The sequence below is a fragment of the Natator depressus genome, chromosome 14, assembly GCF_965152275.1.
Source record: "Natator depressus isolate rNatDep1 chromosome 14, rNatDep2.hap1, whole genome shotgun sequence".
In the NCBI taxonomy this organism is placed as follows: domain Eukaryota; kingdom Metazoa; phylum Chordata; order Testudines; family Cheloniidae; genus Natator; species Natator depressus.
In genome coordinates, this window is record NC_134247.1 from 21307947 (window position 1) to 21330172 (window position 22226).

General features: G+C 42.8%; 1 protein-coding gene across 1 annotated transcript; it reads right to left on the reverse strand.

The window, feature by feature from the left end:
- Positions 1 to 19643: 19643 nt before the first annotated feature.
- On the reverse strand, positions 19644 to 19898 carry LOC141998290 (histone H4 type VIII-like). Its single transcript, XM_074971023.1, has one exon. The coding sequence runs from the start codon at positions 19896 to 19898 to the stop codon at positions 19644 to 19646; it is 255 nt and encodes an 84-aa protein (XP_074827124.1).
- Positions 19899 to 22226: the final 2328 nt, after the last annotated feature.

Genomic DNA, 22226 nt, shown 5'->3' on the forward strand with positions numbered 1-22226 from the left:
GTCTGTAGTCCTGTAAACATTAATAGTCATCTGGCAGAAATCAGTGAAAGTGTGAGAGCTAAAGGAAGATGGACACTAATATAAACAGCAGCACACAATTCCTGGTGCAGTCTACCTGGAGCTGTCAGCTTGCCTGGGAATCTATCGGCACTGACTTTAATTCCAGTCATGTCCATGTTTTCAGACATTTAAAAAAAAGTCATGGGAGGAGCTGCTTTCATTTCTAATCTTATGGTAAATACAAGCTTATTTGAATTCATTACAGACAGGGATATACAAATGTTTCTGCTTAGTTTTAACTGACAGTTGTGTAAAAGAAAAACAGGCAAGAACTGGCCTGGTGGAGATCAAACCCATGGGCTACGCAATAACTGTCTTTGGGTCCCTTTGAAAATATGATGTCATTGTAATATTATACTGGAGACTGTGCTGTATTTGGAAGGAATGGCTTTCCTCTATCTTAGCCTCTCTTGACCTCCTAGCTGTTTGTGCTTGTGAAAGGTGACCAATTAGAGTGTAAGTACTGACAGTTCTGGAGACGAGAGTTATCTGTTTATCCACAGAACAAGTGTGGTGCTGTCAGTGGCAGTGCAAGCTTTTCCACTTTACATCTCTGTGTCTTAGTCTTAACACTGAGGGGACACCTCTTGGGCTGAGAGGAATTCAGTCTCCATGGCACATTCAGTTGTTGGCCTCTGATGCCTAATTCCAGTTGTGGTGTTGGTTTAGTGACAGGGATTCATTTCCTCCAGCAGAAACGAGAGTGAGACCATTTCCTTGCACAGTGGCCACCATCACCCAACATCTGTTGGAGAAGCACATGATGTAACTCCATAAGGAAATACTTGTCTTTGTTGCAATTCTGACTTGCTAGATGTAAATGGAACCTGAAGTGGAAGAGGTGAAATGCCGTGAGAAGTACTGCTTCCACCCCAGACAAAAGCAAAAGAAAATCCTATTCTCATGAGATTTCCAGCACCACCTCTAGACTCAAGAAATTTGGATAAGTTTAGACAGCCTTCCAATAACCATTCAAACTTATGGTTGTTTCTCCATACTGAGGGCTCAATTCTCCTTTCTCCAGTTTTGTAACACTGAGCTCTGCTGACTTGGGTGCAGTTACTCCTGGTTTTCACTGGACAAGAGTCTCTAAACCTTCTGACTAGAAATGGGCCAGAACCCAAATCCTGGATCCAAACATGCTAGAATGTTGTGGAAGTTTGGATCTGGATCCAGATGTGAACATTGCAGCGAGGGCCCGTCACTGCTGCTGGCCACCCACCCATCAGAACTTCTGGGAAAAGGTGAGTTCATCCATCCACAGTGATATGCTGCACTTGGCCACTTGGTTGTCCTCTAAGGGAAAGCAGCATCCTGAAACTCACATGGAATCTACACAAAGCATGGCTATTTGCTTCACTCTGTGGAGACCACAAAACAAAGGTGGTGTCTGGTATGTTGTAAAAACACCTACCATGTCTAATCTAAATCCTTTTAGGCTGGCTGTGCTGTACTCTGATTATAGTAACAGCACCAGAGTAACATGAAAGAATTTAGGGAGGGAGGCTCCTTTCTCTTCAATAAGTGGATCAAGACATTTGATACAAGACAGCTGCATTCAGATGCTCCAGCTGTGTTCTGCAATCTTTTAAATAAAACAAACCAACAGAGCAGTTTAGGGCATGCTGTTTAGCTGGGCCACAAATTCAACCTCATTCCTGCTCTGTGGAGGTGAAATCTGACCTCAGTCTGAAGGAAAAAGCCTAGTCCTCTTCTGGAACAAGGTTACAGAAGACCCAAGCACCTCCTAGGAAGTAGAGGTCCCTCAACTCCCATTGAAGTCAAAGGGAGCCACTCATCACTAGAGCTGGGTGGGAGGTGGGTTCTCTGTCCTGTGAACATTTTTAATGTTTCAAAAAAAAAAACAAAAAAAACACTCATTCTGCATTGGGACAAAACAGACCTTTCACATTGTTTTTATTGAAAAGCCAGGAGGACCCAGGCATGTGGCTATAGCACTCACTTGGGATACTGGAAAACGCAGGTTCAAGCCCCAGTTCTGAATCAGGCAGAGAAGCGACTTAAAAGTGTACTAATCAATTGGCTGTTCTGGAGTGGGTCAGTTTATTGATGATTTTGACCAGAAAAATCTCTTGCCTGCTGGGTTTTTTTTTTTAAACCCGAAATTACATCCTGGACTTGAGAAAATTTAGTTGAAATTGATACATTTCCACCAGTTTTGTTTTCAACAAAACAGCATTTTCCAACAAAACTGTTGCAAAAAATCCTGACCAGTTCTCCTCATCACTGAATAATATTGTGAGCTGTGCTCTGACTGCAGGACTGAAAGATACAGCAGAGTATTTAAGGTTGAGGACTCTTCTTCCAGTAGGGTCTTGGAGTGGTATAGCTTCCAGTTTGGTTATAAACCATGAGCATTGCCATCCTGCAGCCCAGACCATGGAAATGAGCCATTCTTTAGAGAAAGGGCCATCAGAAAGATCACTTCTGTACTGTGATCTCCACTATGCATATGCCCCGATACCATATATAATTACTGAGAACTTTAAGTTCTTTAAAAAAACCCCACACATGCACAAAAAACACACAGCTGTCTGGACTACTTTTTAAAGCCATAGAATAGCAAGTACAGCAGGATGAGTATCACTATGGAAAATTAAACTAGATTTTTCCAGGCTGTTTACTGACAGGTGGCAGTACAGTTTGCCCATAGAAAGCTTCATGCATGGGAGAATTTCCTCAAAGAGTTCCCCCATTTTTCAGCCCTTTCCAAACAACTGGGGTTTTTTTGTTTTGTTTTTTATTTTAGGGAACTGAGAATGATACCAACATTGGTTTGTTTTTCATCCTGGCCCAGATCTGTAAAAGGTATTTAGACAGCTAACTTCCATTGATTTCAATTGGAGTTAGCCACCTAACTACCTTTGAGGACTTGGGCCTTTGTGTTCTGATTCTTTTCCCACTTACACTGCTATAAATGAGGAGTAACAGGACTGACGTCAATAGATTTGCACATCTGCTAAAACACTATTAAGTCCCAAATCCAACCAAGCATTTCAGCAAGTGTTTAAGCACATGGCTTGTCCCATTGCTGTGTGCTTCAGTGCATTGCTGCCTTAGGGCAAGAGTTCTCACCCTGCAGGATTGAGCCCTAAATGAGAGAAGAACTGAGGCCCATAAGATGAACTGAAAGATCCAAACAGAATTCCAAACCAGTTTAAGAAAACAGGAGCCACATATATCCAAGGAAGTCAATTGGCAATGCAAAATGATCCTTCTGCTCGAGCTGTGACTGAAGTCAGCATGAGTCTCTGCTAATTGTGATGGGTGTTAGATTCATTTCTTTAATGATAAAAGAATGGCATCTTGAATGAGACATGGCAAAGCCATAAGTAGAAGCCAGTCTTGATTCTTGTGCCCCATTTTAACCACAGGATAACACTCAGATCTGGCATTAAAATTCCTATGCAAAAAATCTCAAACAGTCTTATTCACAGAAACTATGAAGATTTTGCCCCAATCAGGATCAAGATCCAGTTTTATCAGGCACTGTCCAAATGTCAATGGGGAGAAAGTCCCTACACCAAGGAGCTTGTGATCTGTTTATCTGGTAAAGCATGTGTCATTTATACAGTACACACTGGCTGGCTGTCAGCTGAGATTGCACTGAAGAAACTGTTGAAACAGTCACTCAATACTGCATCAATACTGGCTTTATTATAAATTAGCCCTCAGTCTGACTAGAGATCCAGAAGGCTGCAACCTTCTGTCTCAAGAAAGGCCTGGAAAAAGACACTAATTAATATGGACCTAACCTGCAGAGTTTGTATGTAGGCCCAAAGTTGCCCTGTGCTCAGGGCTGTGTTCAGGTCTCGGGGTTTGTTCTCGGTGGCTATCATGAGGAAAAGCAAAGAGAAAGAATTCACTGGATTCAGAAAAAATGAAGAGTAGCTGGCATAGAAAATCCATAAGATCCAGGGGACTTCTGCTGCCCTGAGGAAGTCAAGGGCAGTTTGAAAATTGGTAGTGATCTTTGTAAAAACTTCAGATCCAAGCTGCTAACAGGCTGGCTTATTTATACAACAGACACGTAAATTACCCTAACTATGCACTAAAAGCAGGTGACCCTTGTGGGTACTATGGATGAGCAGTTGCATGGGGGCAGCAAAGATAGAAAAAACACTCAACAGGTGCAAAGGTCTCATATCTTTGATCTCAGTCTGGGGCACCTTATAATGTACTAGTCTCCCCCAAAGCTGCAAGGCTGGCGTAGGCAAACGTCTGAGCTGAGCAGGGTAAGAACATTTAATTCAAATTGACGTCTACCTCAGACTAAAACTCAGTTTGCCAGGCAGCAACGCCTGAGCACAAGGAAGTGACCCTGCATGAAATCATGGTGTATTTTTACCTACTACGTGGTAATCCATGGCTGCCTCCACAGATGGTACCTCCTGGGATGAATGATATGACTTATGTTAGATATTAAAGCCTCGTCAACCAGTTGTGCTAGAAACAAGGAGGACGGGCAAGTGAGACAGGAAGGGAGCTGAGGCACTAGATATTTGTTTTGTAAATTTCTGTGATCCTTCCTGGAGACTTTACTGTAGTTTATTTGCAATTAAGACCACAGCAAAACAAGAAAATACATCATTCTGTAGATTCCAGTGTCTCTTTGTGTGGAAAAAACATAACACTATCCAAACATCTGCTAAGATGGTAATATTGTAATATAAACCAAGGCCCTGATCTCAGAAATACCTATGCATGGGACTAACTTTATGCATGTCAGTAATCCTGTTCAGCTAAAGGAGTAAAATTAAGCACATACTTAAGTATTTGCAGACCTGGAGCCCAATCATTGTCAGATAACAAATCTGTATCTGACTGGGGCAGGGTGGGGGGGGAGAGAGGTTGGAGACTACTGTTGAAAATATTTGACAAAAAAAGTAAAACCTCCAACTCTAAAAGTAGGGGTTGGGCATAATCACCACCATTCATTTAAGATAGTTGTAACAGTTAAACTCTTTTATGAAATCAGAAAGCTCCACCCAAACCCAGGCACATGCTGCCATCCAAAACCAATGCACAGGCAAGACACATGTGGGTAGAGAGGTTTCATTAGCTATTATTTTGTGAAGGTTTATGAAAAGCAAGAAGAAATACCAGAGAAGCAGGAACAGAATGCCAAAGACAGCCTGACAAAGCATTATAAGCAGATCCTGAGAAAAGCCTCCAGAGAAATCTTTGGGTTACTGCTGTCTGAAAAGCGGCTTGGAACTATAAGCAAAGGAATGATCTGTTTGATACCTGCTGGATCCAGGGAATCAGGACTTTGTAGGTGTGTGTAAACAAACACCCAACTCCATCATCAATTTCTCCTCCTAACAGAAACTACCCACGAGACCCTGAATTTCACTAATCACTCAGGTCAAAAAAGAGACTAACAATAGTCAATATGGTGCCCACCAGTGCTCCTAAAATAGAGGCCAAAAATCAGGTCAGACTCAGAAAACAGAAGGAACAAATTTGGATTTAATAAAAATGATTTGCTTTTTGTAAACATGCAATGGCTTGTAATATATGTCTACATTCAAACTATTCAAATATAGTTCTGCCTAGCTGGTACAGACAACAAAAGAAAAAACCAAGAGGATCCGCTTCTTGCAAAAGGATTGTTTACAGAACATTTAAAAGGAAGCTAAACCTGCTGAAGCTAGCCAAATGTCTATGGTTTCATTTCTGGCCCTGGTGTGTGAATTTAATTGGTTTCATCCCAAACAAACCTAACCTTAAGCGATTTTTCAGTAAGTATTATATAGGTATATTTCCACATTCCAGTGGCTATTTTACTGAACTTTGCCAAAATCAGTCCCCAACCTGAATACTTGTTAAATGTGCAGTTATTCTCAAACTGGCCATTAGGTATAGGGCTTTTTCCCTTCTCAACCATTTTGGTTTAAAACCTGTACTCATAACCTTGTATATCCATCATGTGTTTTCCCAGCTACTGTCTGTCTATGGAATTACACTGGACAGAAGAAGTCTTCTTACTTTATGGAGAATAAAACACACATACCCAGAGCTGAATTGTTTCGATTTAACTCCATTGATGTTGATGGAGTTACACCAGAGAGTAATCTAGCCCAGAGACTTTATAGCTGTGTACAGAAGTAGATCCTTAATAGCTGGACTGTACTGAATAGTAACAACTTCTAGGTAGTGCTGGGAAATTTGTCTAGACGTAGGTTCATGAAGTTCTTTTCGTACAGTATACATTGTAATTCCCACATTTCCTGTCTCCCGTTGCCATCTTCAGATTAAATGTCCATTTAACTCTGCAAAATCCAGGCATCAGGTTAGGAAGATGGGCACCTCAGATGGACCTTCCCTATTTTGACTGACAATCACTCTACAGGCACTCGTTAGAATAATTCAGTGCATCCAGAATCTGGATCAATCTGCAGATAGTTCAACCCTGAAAAAACAAAAGCCATTCTTCTTGGGGATGCCATCTTCTGCATGATGCTCATGGTCACTAAAGATCCCATGGCATATTTTGTAAGAGCATGGGTGTTGGGCAGGGTATCCCAAATAAATTCCAACTCCAGGAACTAATTACACAGCAACCCATCTAACCACCCTAACTCACCATTGTGTCCTGGTCCATCTCAATAAACCATGGCCAGGCTTAGTAGGTATACCCCTTCATTCTCAGCACATGTAAACCCAGCTCTGCTGAATACTTCACTGTATCAGAACACCTATGTAAAAATCACTATTCCAAATTCACCATTTATATTTGAACAAAAATGACCATAACAGCCCTCATATCTCTCAGAATGTTTCATCTTTGCTCTAGTCACTCACAGGGCTTTGGTGTCATGGGATCCTCACATTAAACTTTCAAAGGTTGTTGGATATGCACAGATCAGAGTAAACACAGAAATGTAGTCATTCCGCAACAACAATCAGCTCTCTGGTCTCTTGTGGACTGAACAATGCCCCTGTCTTCTAGGGGGGGATTTTTCACCAGTTTTCCTTGACATGGCTTAATTATTAACTTCAGAGCTGCTTAAAACAATCATATGGCTGGGGACAGGACTGATAAGAATTTTGATATGTACTATTGAATTTTGTGATGCTCTGAACAACTAGTAACTTCTACACTGATAATGCACCAAATACCAGTAACAACTAGCACACATTGTTACAAACACCTCGGACCTGATTCTCCATTGGCCAGCAATTTGGGCCATCATTGATGCCACTGCAAACTGAGTGCAGAAATGGGCATAAGATGTTACCGAATCAGAATGGTAATTTATGAATACCTGCTTTTGCACTCCCATTGTCTTGGTGTAAATGACTGCACAAAGTGCAGAGCAAAAGAGAATCAGGCCCCCTGTGATAATAACAATGTGTAAGTTCATCAAAGTGGTCTCTGATGTACAGTTTATTAGCCTTTCAATCTCTTGAGACATGAGTGCCAATATCTCAGTGCAAATAGGTTTGTTGGTCTTCCAAGTCACTTCCTAGCATTTATCTCCATCAAAACCACCAGCCTGACTGTTGGTCTCTTCTCACGAGAGGCTCAGGAACAGAACAGCGGAGAACACTGCAGGTCAGGATTAAGGTGCATTGGCAAATTTCCATTGTGGTCCAGGACTGCAACAGCAGTGGGTATTACAGGTCAGGTTTGATGTTTATTGGCAGTGCCCTATGGGGGTACAGGACTAGAATAATGAGGCTGGGGTCTTCAGGGCAGAGCTGAGGTATATATCTGGCTCTTTGCCTAAGCCTTCCCCAGTCACCTCCAATTTAATGAGCACCAGATTCACATAAACTGCAATAACGAAGGGAAGAAAAAAATGCACTGGGGATAGCGAAGTGAGTGACAAAACCTCTGCATATTTCCAGCAAACAGCCAGGACACAACAGTAATCTCTTTCCCAGCCTGGGGAAATAACCATCCCATGTGATCCTTGCTTTCGGACGAACAGAGACAATGCTGATAATGGGTCACATGAAGTCAATGGAGCTATGACGACTTCCATCAGCCCTGAACTGGAACTCCTCTCCAATCACCCAACTGATTACTGACAGCTGAAATTGTGGGGCTTTTTTCACCACGGTGCCACTCCAGCTTTACACTGGAGTAACTCCTCTGAGGTCAATGGAGTTATCCCTGCCTAAAACAGGCGGAATGCAGTGGTGAATCAGGTCAGTCATCAATCACATTCAAAGTGCGAAACTCCCTCTCTTTTCCTACCCAGCATAATTGTCACATTTCATTTTCCCTCCCCCTCCTAATCCATTTTGCTAATTTGGACAGCTGGGAACAGGAAGAGGAGAAAAACTCTGATGCTGCAATTGCTGATTCCCTCAAGAAACCCTTAAAAAGTGCCATTAGCTGGTGTGCAAATCTTTCATGTCATCCGACAAGGTCTTTGAAGGCACTATGTTCAACATCCATTTTTATAACCCCAATTAAAAAAAAAAAGTTGTGATTCCTTCCAATTGGGCTTTCTTCCAGGTGTAAAGCAAAATCATATTTGCTTCTCAAGTCACTACTAATCAGCCAGACTTCAACATTGGGGTTTGATACACATAATCTTCCTTCACATCAGAATTCAAAATGACACAAAAGGTTAGTTCAATAAGGGAATGTCACAACTCAATTCTCCCCCACCTCCTCACCACATGCCTGTATGGTACGTTGTATGGACAATTTGCAAACATATTTCATGTCAGGTGTGTCTCACACCTGCACTGGGATGGGCAGGGTCTCAGATTTGTGTTTGTACATTTGCTTCCTTTTTAAAAGGACAAAAAATGTAGATCTTTGTCCCTTAGCCCAGTAAAGCAAGGAGTAAATAATACCAAGTGCAGGCAGTTTAAACAGCTGAAAGCTAACTCTACCAGTGTTCTTAATTATGCGCTGAGTCCTGAAGCAAGATGACAGAAATGTTAGCAGTGGCTTACCCCCAGCCTACGGCATGGTTTCTTATATAGGGCAGTTTCCATGGACAGCATTTCCTGAAGGAAAAAGGGGCCTATTGCGTTTCCAAACATTGAGGGCCAGATCCTCAGCTGATATAAATCAACAAAGCCCCACCAAAGTTGGAGCTACACTGATTTGCACAGGCTGTATATCTTATAGATTTGATTCACTACTCCAAGTTTTATTCCTGGTGATTTCAATGGAGACATGCCTGCATATGACTGGAGGAAGGCCACATTCATAGAATCATAGGACTGGAAGGGACCTCGAGAGGTCATCTAGTCCAGTCCCCTGCACTCAAGGCAGGACTAAGTATTATCTAGAACATTCCTGACGGGTGTTGGTCTAACCTGCTCTTAAAAAAATCTCCAAGGATTGAGATTCCACACCTTCCCTAGGCAATTCATTACACTGAACAGACCTGCTCTCTGTCCTGCAACCAGACCAGAGCAATGAGAGAAGGACAAGAATCCTACTCATGCCTCTATTTTTAATAATGCACAACAAACAATGGCAGATAATATGATTATTCCCAGGTTCTACTGCTCAGTTCTTCCTCATCCTGGGAGGACACAAAAGACTTCCAAGAAAATGGCTCAGTGCTTGAAATAAGATGGACATTTGTAATAGTCCATTTGTAATAGTGAGTGTTATTAATTATTGGAACTACTTACCTAAGGAGATGGAGTATCCATCTCTTGGAGTCTTTAAGTCAAGAGTGGATGTCTTTCTAAAAGAGATGCTCTAGCTCAAACAGAAGTGATGGGCTTGGTGACATTCTCTGGCTTGTGTTATAGACTAGATGATCATAATGATCCCTTCTAACTTTAAAATCCGAGACTATGATTAAATCTTCCTTTTATTTTCTTAACATACTCTGTAGATTTCCTGGGGAAACAGATGCTCTTTCGTTGGCTACTCCTTCTTACAAGGGTTTTCTCCTCAAATACCCACTGGACTTTGGATACTTGTCTTGGTTCCACTATTAACTTTGGCCTCATTTTCCCACTTGTAACATGGGAATAATGGTGTTTACCTACCTCATAGGACTAGTGTGAGAATTAAATCATATTTGTAACCATGTTTTGGGATTCTTGGGAGGAAAGCACTATATGGCTGCAAAGCATTTATTATGATTCCAAAACTTGTGACATGTTTTAGATCTCACAAATGACAACATAGTGGGTCCTGGTACCAGTCCCCTGAAAAAACATCCTCCTGATCTATTTTTTTATGGTTCGGTTCACTCATGCCTCTGATAGCCGATCAAAAGGTCTGATTCTGGTCTCACTTACTGGTTTTATAGTGACTGGTGTCACTCCATTGATTCAGTGGAGTTACTGCCGATTAGGGCTTTGTAATGAACACTTCCAAGAAGCGCTGACTCCCTTCTATTGCCATTAAGGTCACCAGCCCAGATCTGAAACTGGCATCAAAGTAGCTCTATTAATGTCAATGAAACTCTGCTGATTTACACCAGCTGAGGCTCTGGCCCACTAAAGGTGGAAGGTACACTCAGCAACCAGAAGCTCACTTTATCTTGTAGGATTGGGCCCTTAAAATGGTGTGAGATCAGAATCAGGCCCATGCTGACTGCTCCTCTTGCCGTAGGTGTCCCTTGCTGCCACACGTAATGCTGGCTGATAGGCACCATCATCAATTCATATGCCCTACATTAGACTGGCTAAAAATGCCAGCATTTTACACAAAGTGTAACCAGCAGGAATGTCATTTAAATAGCCCTCTACTTCTGTGGATCTCGATTCTCAGACCAGCCATGGAAGCCTGAACCTCATCCCTGAAGGAAAAAAAAATTATGGTGTGTTGTTTCTTACTGCCCATAGCAATACCCAAATTCCCTGCTGCTGAGCAGCTCAGGCACCTTTCCCAACCCTTACAGTGCTCCGCATCGGTGTCCCACCATTCCTCAGACAAAGCTGGGCTCCTACTGTAAATTCCTTTGATCAAGAGACCCAGGGCTGTGTGTCTCCAATCACTGCAACTTTCTAAAGGGTGTGTCTACTGGAGAAAAAACAAAACACTTTAATGTTTACAATGAGAGAGGAACTGTTTATGCTCCATTCTGATGCTGTGTTTCTTGGGGGAGAGAGAGACGGCTCTCGGCAACGAGGGATTAAGGGGATCTATTGTACCCTTTTCTGATCCCATTAGATTCCATTTGCATACATCTCATATTCAGGAGCTGGGAGCATAGAAACAGCCATCACACCTGCTACTTCTGTAGGGCAGAGCCATCTACTAACGGTTAAACGCAGGGCAGCTTCTCACAAATTTGGGGGGAAATTGCAAGTGGCAAAGAGGGGTGTGTGTTTGGAAGTTATGAAGGGGAGGGAGGGAAGAAGAGAAACAAGAGCAAACATGCATTGGGAGGATTTTCCAAGCCGACAGAGAGCCTGCAAAAGGACAGGCTTTGAATTCTGCATGTTCTTTTAACTAGGCCTCTGATTTGAAGAGGCCCCCAAAACCCTGGTAAGCCTCATTGAACTTGAAAAGCTACAAGCTTCCTTTCTTCCCCATTTGCTTTGTCTTCCCTTATCTTATTCATGAGAGACATTGTCCCTCCTCCACCCTCAACTCCCCCCATCAGGGAGGGGGCAAAGGGGGAAGAGAGACAGTCAGCTTGGAATGTTTCAGAGAAGCAACAATGTTAAGTCACACACAGAAAACCCAGAGACAATAGTGCAGAGAAATTATAAGTGAGGTACCAGTAGCAACATGGACTTGGCTTTAGATAGAGGCTAATAAAAGAGACTAGGAGCTCTCTCTCAAGGCTGCATAGACAGACACTGTGCAAAAAAGAGCAAAGAAGCTGAAAAAGAAAGCCTGGTGAACCATTTTTAGGTCTTGTCTACAGAGGGGATTTGCCCCAGTTACAGCCACCAGTGATCACTAGTGGAAACTCTTAGTGCAGAAAACCTTCCTTGAAACCAGCAAAAGGAGCACCAGTTTCATTTTTGGTGATAAGTGACTTTGACCATCCATTGAAACTACTTGGAAAAATAATTACTTTTTGGGAAAAATTTTGAAACATTTGTGGGTTTTTTAAACTTTTCTGTGAAATTTTTACAGTTTGACAAGAAAAGGAAAACATTTCAGTCTTTGAAAAACATTTTCAGTAACAATTTTATTTTTCTGTTAACTGTTTTTTTTAAAAAAAAAAAAAAACACAAACAGATTTTAGGGTTCTTTGTTTTGAAAACTTCAACCAAAACAAAGTTTTGCAGAACAGCCATTTGCTGTTGAAAAAAGTGTCTTGACAAAAAGACATCCACCAGCAGCTCTGTCTTCATTATGGCTCTCACTGGGACAACCATCAGGAATCCCTAGTTTAGGCCTGTTCTTCATGCCAGTTTTTGAGAGAATGCTCTCAAGGTTGTCAGATCTTGAAATTAAACTGCCTTGACAATAACCCTATAGGATGAAATTTCTCCTGGAGTGGAGAACCATTTACAGTAGGGCTCCCAACTTCATTAATGCTGGTGCAGCTTAACTGCTGTTAGCAGTAGTGGGAACGTTTTCTCAAATTCTATAGTGCAGACAATATATGGGAGTGTAGATAACTGCAATCACCCAGTCAAGCTTCCTTCCCCACTCTGAACTCTAGGGTACAGACGTGGGGACCTGCATGAAAAACCCCCTAAGCTTATTTTTACCAGCTTAGGTTAAAACTTCCCCAAGGTACAAATTATTTTATCTTTTGTCCCTGGACTTTATTGCTGCCACCACCAAGCATCTAACAAATATAACCGAGAGAGTCCGCTTGGAAACATCTCCTCCCCCCCCCCCCCCCCCACCCCCAAGCCCTACACTCCTTTCCTGGGGAAGGCTTGATAAAAATCCTCACCAATTTGCATAGGTGAGCACAGACCTAAACCCTTGGATCTTAAGAAGAAGGAAAAGCAATCAGGTTCTTAAAAGAAGAATTTTAATTGAAGAAAAAGAATCACCTCTGTAAAATCAGGATGGTAAATACCTTACAGGGTAATCAGATTCAAAACAGAGAATCCCTCTAGGCAAAACCTTAAGTTACAAAAAGGCACAAAAACAGGAATATGCATTCCATTCAGCACAACTTATGTTATCAGCCATTTAAACAAAACAGAATCTAATGCATCTCTAACTAGATTGCTTATTAACCCTTTACAGGAGTTAAGACCTGCATTCCTACTCTGGTCCCAGCAAAAGCCACACACAGATAGAACCCTTTGTTCCCCCCCCCCCCTTCCAGCTTTGAAAGTATCTTGTCTCCTCATTGGTCATTTTGGTCAGATGCCAGCAAGGTTGTCTTAGCTTCTTAACCCTTTACAGGTGAAAGGGTTTTTTCCTCTGGCCAGGAGGGATTTAAAGGTGTTTACCCTTCCCTTTATTTTTATGGCAACCCAGCACTCCCTTGTGACCTAGGGTGGCCCTGCAGGCATCCTGCCTCAGTTTCCCTCTGAGTCCCCAAAATAATTCACATACACCAAGAGTCTTCAAAACAATAGTCCCCCTCTCTTGGGGACAAAACATTGAATATCATTCAGATCCCCAAAAGGCCCCTTCCCACTTCCCCTCACATTTAGGGTTCACAGTCCTCCTTGGGATTGTGGTTTTAAGTCCCAGCCTTCCCAGCTCATACCTCATCCATCAAGTTTAGGGTCTCACAGTCCTCATTCTTTAGACTGTGCCTTCAGCTACATTCTCCTCAGGAGCCCCTTCAACCACTCTTCTTTCAGCACACCCTCTCTCTGACTAGGCTTGGAGCCTCTCTTTTGAGTCAAACACCCCCAGTCACCTGACCACTCCTTGAATCTTCTCAGGTGGATCTAATTACCTCAAACACCTGTCTGAGACAACTGGGGAAGAAGGGAGCCTTGCCCTGCCCTCTCTGCAAGGGTCCTGGCCCCAGTTCCTTAAAGGGAAAATAGCCTGTATTTCTTCCTATATCTTCCGCCTCCCAGACTCTAACTATTTCCCCAGGACCATCTTCATCTCCTCACCTTATGTCCAGTTTTGGTTATTCTGGAAACTTGGAATGGGATGACTGGCCCCTCCCACTACTTTAAGGGCCAGTACCCCATTATGCGGAGCAACACATACGCAGAATTAGGTCCTTTATATGACTCTTGTGTGGGTTTTTGCATAGTACAGAATATTGCCTTGATATTTTGTACGTTATTATGAAATGTGACTATCTATCCTAACTGCCTAGCCTCCCCCTTGATTGAAAAAGAAAAGATTGAGATTGTATTTAGTCAACACTGAGGAATATTTTAAGTTGATGCTACACATGACCAATTAACTAAATACTGGATGTAGGGCATACGGATCAAGAATTCTCCAAGTAATAAGCTCCTATTCATGTTACAGTATTTGTCAACTCCCAGTTATTGGACCGTATTTTACCTTCATGTGTTGTATGTGTGTTCAGCACGTAATGAGTACAATGGGAATTGCCCTGGTTTTTATATCTGAGGGCAACATTTGACCCTGGTGAACTCAAATATTGTTAAATTCTGTAGGGAAGCAGAATGACAATCCCAAATCATTCCAATGCACTGCCATATGCAAACTATGGCTCCAGCTATTAAAGATTGTCCACTGAGGGACCTGATAATAGTCTTCAAATATGTTAAGGGCTGTTATAAAGAGGACTGTGATCAATTGCTGTACATGCCTGCTGAAGCTAGGACAAGAAGTAAAGGGCTTAATCAATAGCAAGGGAGATTTAGGTTAGATATTAGGAAAAACTTTTTAACTCTAAGGGTAATTAATTTATGGAACAGGCTTCCAAGGGAGGTTGTGGAATCCCCATCATTAGAGGTTTTTAAGAACAAACACCTGTCAGGGAGGGTCTGGGTTTACTTGGTCCTGCTTCAGCACAGGGGTCTGGCCTTGATGACCTCTTGAGGGTCCCTCACAGCCCTACATTTCTATGATTCTATGCCTTAGTGGGAAGTTGTACAGGTAAATCTATTGTGCTAAAGATGTTTACTTTTCAAAGCAGGCATTTCTAGTGAGATTGATCACTGGCCCTCCTTAACATCAGTTCTAAGAATTAAACAGTCCTATGTAAAAAGAGGGGGCTCTTTGGTGATTGTTAGGGTGGGAAAATTGACCATGGCTTGGTTAGGCAGGGAGTGGGGAGTTTGAGGCAACTGCTTGCCACCTAAGCAAGAGCCCTCAGACATTGGTCCTTCCTGAGTTAGGCACAACAGATTTGATCTTCCTGCTCCGTATAGCTGAGGGAAACAAAGATGGTTCTAAGCCGCCTTTCCATTTCTCCCAGTCCTGGATGAACCAGGGACCAAACTAGCCCCCAGAATAAGTTGGAGTAACCACAGGACTCAGGGTACTTTAACGTACACTGGCTTGTGATGGCCTCCGAGCAGTCACTATGTCCTTGGGCGCCAAGTTCTATGGGCCCGTGGTGCCCGGGCACCAGGAATATTCCTGTCCCAGCAAAGTTTCCCGCCTCCCCCCCCACACACACATACACACTCCCCCCGCGCTTCCCCCGGCCCCACCTGCCACCCCCGGGTGATTTAAAACAGCACGGGGGCTCCCGCCACCACCCAGCAGCGCAGCGGGGCAGCTTTCCAGAGGCTTTGTTCTGCTAGTCACTGAACTCTGTAGAGATACAGCAATTTACACCAATGGATCTGGTCCCACTGACGTCAACAGAGCTACGCCAATCTACACCCTCTGAGGAACTGGCCCCATTCACTTCAATGGAGCTAAACTGAATTGCACCATGTGGGGACTGGCCCAACAGACTAGTGATAATGTTTTCTTTACTCTCCAGTTCACTCTCTGTCCCTTTCTACAGCCCTGTTCACCCACTGTGCACTGTTCTTTTGGCTGCTGTTAGATGCCTGAGAGAAAGTTTGAAATTGTACTAACTCATTGCCCTGATTACTCCTGTGAATGATAATTTTTAATAAATCTTGGCAAACTGAAAAATAAAAACCTGGTGAAGTTACTGTCAATAGGGACATTTCTGGACAATATTAAACACAAAGAAGTTGTCTTCCAGCACCAAATATGTGATTTCAGGGAGGTAACGGGGGAGGATTTGGAGACGTTTTATAAACAACTAAAGGCTCAGATATAATGAGAAAACCTTTTGTGACATAAGGACCTGTGCATGTCAAGTAAATTCATTATATACCAGCTTGAATGGCAATCTGACTGCCTCCAAATGTCTAACACAATTATGTTGAGAAGGAGGAGATTGTACAGCTGTGCTTCCCCTCCAATAAAAGAAAGCAAAAGTAACTAAAAGGGGATGACTAGAAGTTGAAGGCTTTCCACTAGGCCTGGCTGAGCCTGCTGGAGTTCGTGAAAATCTCTGGTTTTTGGGTTCACAGAACTAGTTTGAGTTCACCAACCTTTTCTCTGTAACTTAAACCCACTGTGGCTGGGGTTCTTTTCCTAATGGAAATTCAATTTTAAATACATGGAATCAGATTTTAATCTCTAGTCCACCATCATAAACCTAGAGTAACTCCTGTGAAGTCAGTGGAGTTACACTGGTGTAAATAGGGGGTATCTTAGATCAGAATCTGGTCCATGGTTTTCTGACAGAATGACAGCCTGAGCTCTCTATTAGAGACATAAGAACATCCCCTCCAGAGCTGGGTGACCCTCCTGTTTATAGTACATAGACTTGGCGATGTATTTTGCAGTTTATGCCTTTGTTTTCCTATCTACTATATCTTTAAATCTTATGGACGGATACTATCCTCTAAGACAGGCAGCCATTTTGTGCTCAGGCTTGGAGGACACAAAGTCAAGCCCACGATGTTTGAGTGGTTTTGAAATTAGGCAAAACCAGTTGACCTGTCCTGACTTACTGCCCAGGTTTTGCTGTTTATGAATTCAACCCAATGGGCTTCTAGGTGCTGATCGGAGAGGTGCAGAGAGGCAACTCATGGGCAAACAGTGCTTTGAGTCTGCTCAGCACCTGGAAAGAGCGGTCCATATATTGCTGAGAAATGAGCACGGGGCTCAACAAAGAATGTAAACTTCTAGGCTCCCAGAGAACTGAGCCCTGGTGAGCAAGGGGGAAGTGGGAATGATGTGGGTGCAGCCCGACAGTAGTCTGGGCATAGCGTACCAAAGGCAACTCCTGTTCCCCCCTGCGAAACCCATGAAATGGTCAATCCCTCATGACATATACTAGGTAGAGTGTCCTTCCCGACCCACCAGCGTACAGGGCTTTTCCCCCTCAGCTTATTGGATAGCGAGTAACAGAGCACCACACTCACCAGCCTTTCTGATGGCTTTCTCCAATCCTTCATTCTTACTGTGACCGAATGCCGTATACTGCCGTGTATGGCCTTGGTGGAGTGAGAACACATGGAGGGACTGACTCATGCTAAATATTTTACATAAGGGTTGAAACACTGAAGGCCCAATCCCAGTCTCCCATACATCAATTCTACACCCAGGTAAAATCCACTGACTTTAGTGGAATTATTCCTTTTGAGATCAGAATCAGGTCCTGAGCATTAAAGCAAAGCTCAACAATGATGGATAGTCATAAGAAGAGAAGTCAGTGTTACAGAAACAATCCCTTAAGATTTCTCTTTCTTCAAAATCCTGACTCTGTTTTGAAGTGAGCCCCTGCAAATGCAAAATAGGGGTTTCATAGTTATTTTTCCCCCTTTGGTTTCTAGTCCAGTAGCAACTTAGTTTCCAGTCAGAAGACAATACCATAACTACCATACCTGTAAATTCAAATTTATTTTCTATACACTTAGGGCTTGTCTACACAGGAAAGTTTTACCAGTTATGCCAGTAAAATTACACCAGTATAGTTAAACCGATATAGTTACACCAATATAACTTCCCATGGAGACACTTATTCTGGAGCTTTTTTCATTTAGTTTAAACCCTTTTCAAAGCAATTTAAGCCAAAACAAAAAAGGGCATTTTTATACCAGAATGAGAGTGTCTACATGGGGACACAGCTATAAGTACATCAATTTAAATTTACACTTTAGCTTATATGTGGATACCTTGTAACGCAGTATGCACTACTTTGTGTGTGCCAGCCAAACACAGTGAATGAAAGTCATTTGTATGGAAAGGACATAGTAAATGGCAGAGGTCAGTCAACGCAAGCTGTGCCTAGGCAACAGTTCAGAGTGCCCCACCCCTCAAATTTGGCCCAGTTCCTCCTCCATCATGACGGAGACATGACTGGGCCAAATTTGAGCAAGTGGCATTATAGAGGGAATCATAGAATATCAGAGTCGGAAGGGACCTTTGACCTGATGCACGAGGTTGCAGTGCCACTCATATTTGACCCAGCCTCCCCTCCATCATGGCCACTTGCCATTTGGCATTGAGGGGGTTTTCAGTCACATAAAGATATGCATATAAATGTAATTTTGGAATTACTTGATTTTTAAGTGTTTAACCATGCAAATTCAATGTAGCATTTTCCATGATAAATATATGTACAGTATATTTTGGATATGATTAGTACAATCTACAAGAAGGGGTGAAATCCTGGCCCACTGAAGTCAATTGGAGTTTCCCCCCAGGTGTGGATCATGAATACCCTAAACTTCATTGTCTTTGGATTGCGGGGGCTGTCTATCTGCATATAATTAGGTTAGATAAGATCAGATTAGAGTGATGGATGGAGATATGGAGGGAAGTATGATCTATTCCTTTTTAAGGGGTAATGCACAAAGAAATTAAAGTCAGATGGATTTCAGAGGAGTATAAATTTGAATAAAGTTAAATGACCATCATGGGCTCTTTAACTTGGGGATATTTATCCAATTATATCAAAAGCATATATAATTACATTCTCCACACCATGTCGTCCTTTAAAATACAGATTAAGATCATTTATATTAAAATGTGGTATATATCCTCTAAGGAGCTCTCCGAAAACTTCAAAGATTTTCAAAATATCAGGTATTAAGCAGTAAAAAAAGTCTGTGGCTCAGGAGATGTAATTAAATTTCCGCTATTTGGGTAACTGTAACTGTGTTTCAAATGTTTTTTGTTGGTTTTTTTAAAAAATAGCAACATTGCAGTCTGCTCCTTCACATAAGGAAAAAGAACCCTTCAGTGGGTTTCACCTAAGAAGAGATTTTTAGCTGAGTCAAGTAGTTTCCCAGCTCTTCAGAATAAAGCAGTTGACTTGGCTATAAACTAACGATCAGTAAAATAGCCGAATTCTATTCAGGTCTCTAAAATTGGGTGTGTCTGGAAAAATCTCACTCTGAGTAGTTTAGAAGCAGAAGAAGACATTTGGGATTTCAAAGGTTTGGTTAGGAAATGTACTAATAGATGACAATGTCAGGAGATCTAGTCAAAATTCTCCAAATTTCAAATTTTTGATGAAAAATCTAATCCAAAATTAGTATTTACATTTTTTTTTGCAATATGTTTTACCAGTTTTTGATCATCTTTAAATGTTAGCAAATGAGAGCAGGTGAAGTGGCACTGAACATGGTTTAACTACTCCCAACAGAGCTTAACCAGGGTTTCTCAAGTGGTCCTATTGACTTTAGTGAACCGTTTAGCTGCCAAAACCAGACAGAGTATGACCCTGGCGCTTCAGAGCATAAACCACATCCATAGCCATTACAGTCTTTCACTTGGCATGTTCAGTGTACGTGACAGCATTGCAGATCACGTTCTCCAAGAACACCTTCAGCACTACCCGGGTCTCTTCGTAGATCAATCCCGAAATACGCTTCACGCACCACCACCCCCACCCCACCCCACATCGAGCCAAGTGATGAATAGCTGGCTTGGTAATAGCTTGGATATTATCCCGAAACACTTTATGATGGCGCTTGGCACCTCCCTTCCTCAAGCCTTTACCACCCTTACCGCGACCAGACATGGTGAAATCAAATCACACACAACCGACCAACTGTGCTGGGCACAGTTTGTCCCGTCTACATAGAACTATAGAAGATTAGGGTTGGAAGAGATCTCAGGAGGTCATCTAGTCCAACCCCCTGCTCAAAGCAGGACCAACCCCAACTAAATCATCCCAGCCAGGGCTTTGTCAAGCTGGGCCTTAAAAACCTCTAAGGTTGGAGATTCCACCACCTTTCTAGGTAACCCATTCCAGTGCTTCACCACCCTCCTAGTGAAATAGCTTTTCCTAATATCCAACCTAGACCTCCCCCACTGCAACTTGAGACCATTGCTCCTTGTTCTGTCATCTGCCACTGCTGAGAACAGCTGAGCGCCATCCTCTTTGGAACTCCTCTTCGGGTAGTTGAAGGCTGCTATCAAATGCCCCCTCACTCTTCTCTTCTGCAGACTAAATAAACCCAGTTCCCTCAGCCTCTCCTCATAAGTCATGTGCCCCAGCCCCCTATCATTTTCATTGCCCTCCGCTGGACTCTCTTCAATTTGTCCACATCCTTTCTGTAGTGGGGGGCCCAAAACTGGACGCAATACTCCAGATGTGGCCTCACCAGTGCCAAATAGAGGGGAATAATCACTTTCCTCGATCTGCTGGCAATGCTCCTTCTAATGCAGCTCAATATGCTGTTAGCCTTCTTGGCAACAAGGGCACACTGTTGACTCATATCCAGCTTCTCGTTCACTGTGATCCCCAGGTTTAACTTGTACTTATCTGTTTTCCCCATCAGTTCAGCTGCTCCCATTGACAGTAATTTCCTAGTGTAGCCCTGGGGGCCAATGGGTTCAGATAATATAAGAACTTACCTGAATCTTTGCTCTATATGACACGACCAAATGCAAATGCTCTCTTTCCCCCAGCCCCTACACCAGAGCCAGAATGGGAGATGATGGAGGAAGAGCCATTTTGATCCTACACCACAAGAGGGTTTCCCCATACTGGGAAAGTCCACAGGAGGCCATAGCTGCTGGAGAAGAAACAAGGATCTGGCCCTTAAATCCATTCATAAACCGAAACCAGTTCAGACTACAGCAACCTACTTATCAAACCAAAGCACTTCACTGTGAGCAAATGACTCGAGTGCTCCACAATTTGAACTAGCTGCCTATGGGCTTCCAGGTGCAATTTATTATGTAGGTTTTGAGCTATACAGCCCTAAATGGCCTGGTGCCATCCTGGCTGAGACACACCTCTTTCCCCATGTCCTACCACTGCAGTTGCCCATTTCTAGAGGGGGTGGAGGTGGGAACTACATGAGGGAACAGAGGTCCTGTGCTGAGCCCACCAAGACACTCCTCCACCACTTGCTCTGTCTAAATATTTAGTGAATTTCTTGTAAGAGTCTGGACCCTTCTCCTTATCAGCCAGCACTTGCTAGGAAGTGTTACCTTTCAATGGAGAGTGAATTCCTCTCCTAGAAGAAATGACAGTCAGGCACCAGGGTAATCCAGTGTTTACAAACACATCTGAGCTTTGAGGCCTCATCTCTCCTGCTGTCATTTTTTGCTTCTCTCTCTCTTCTTGCACTATAGCTGTGGCTCGAAAACCGGGGCGGGGGGGGGGGGTGTCTTGTCTAGACAATTCTTCCTTAGGTCTGTGATTCACACTGAGCACAGGACTTCTCAAATGCCTTGGCAGTGACAGATTCTTAGCTTGACAGAGAATAAAACTCTAGGCCTGCAGGCCTCATACTGATTGCTGTCTAGCAGATGGAGAGAAAATGTGTTGAGAGTGGATCTTAATTAAGTAGTTATGTCTACTGTAAGTTAAGCCATCAGCATAAATACCCGTGCAGCATATATAGTTGATCTTATCACTCTCATTTTCACCACTACGTTATTTAAGGCTTATGAATACAAAGCCGGATTCATTTCTTGTTTTCTTCAGGGAGAATGATTTGAGGGGAAATGCTGAGTCACACAAATTTTCACGTTATAGCAATAAAATCCATACGTTTTATATTAATAGGACTTCCGAAAACATTGCTGCATTAGAAAATCAAGAGGGAAGGAAGAATGAGATTTAGTGGATAAAGCACTAGTTGTTTTTCACCCCAGCACTATGATTTCAGTGTTACACAGGGCACAAAAAGAGCCTCTTGCCGCTAGAAGAGGGTTTGCCATGTTATGCAACAGAACCACCAGTATGAGTCAGTTGAGTCTTTTTACATGTGTCACAGTTCAGGGCAACTACACCTGTATTGTCCCTCCACGGTCCCTGGAGGGCACCCACTCCTGGTTCATGGAGGTGGGTAGAGAACCACATCTTCCTCCCTCTTGACAGGGGTATTTCCAG

Coding starts and splice junctions, on each gene's coding strand:
- LOC141998290 (XM_074971023.1), bottom strand. CDS start 19,898: ATGTCTGGTCGCGGTAAGGGTGGTAAAGGCTTGAGGAAGGGAGGTGCC.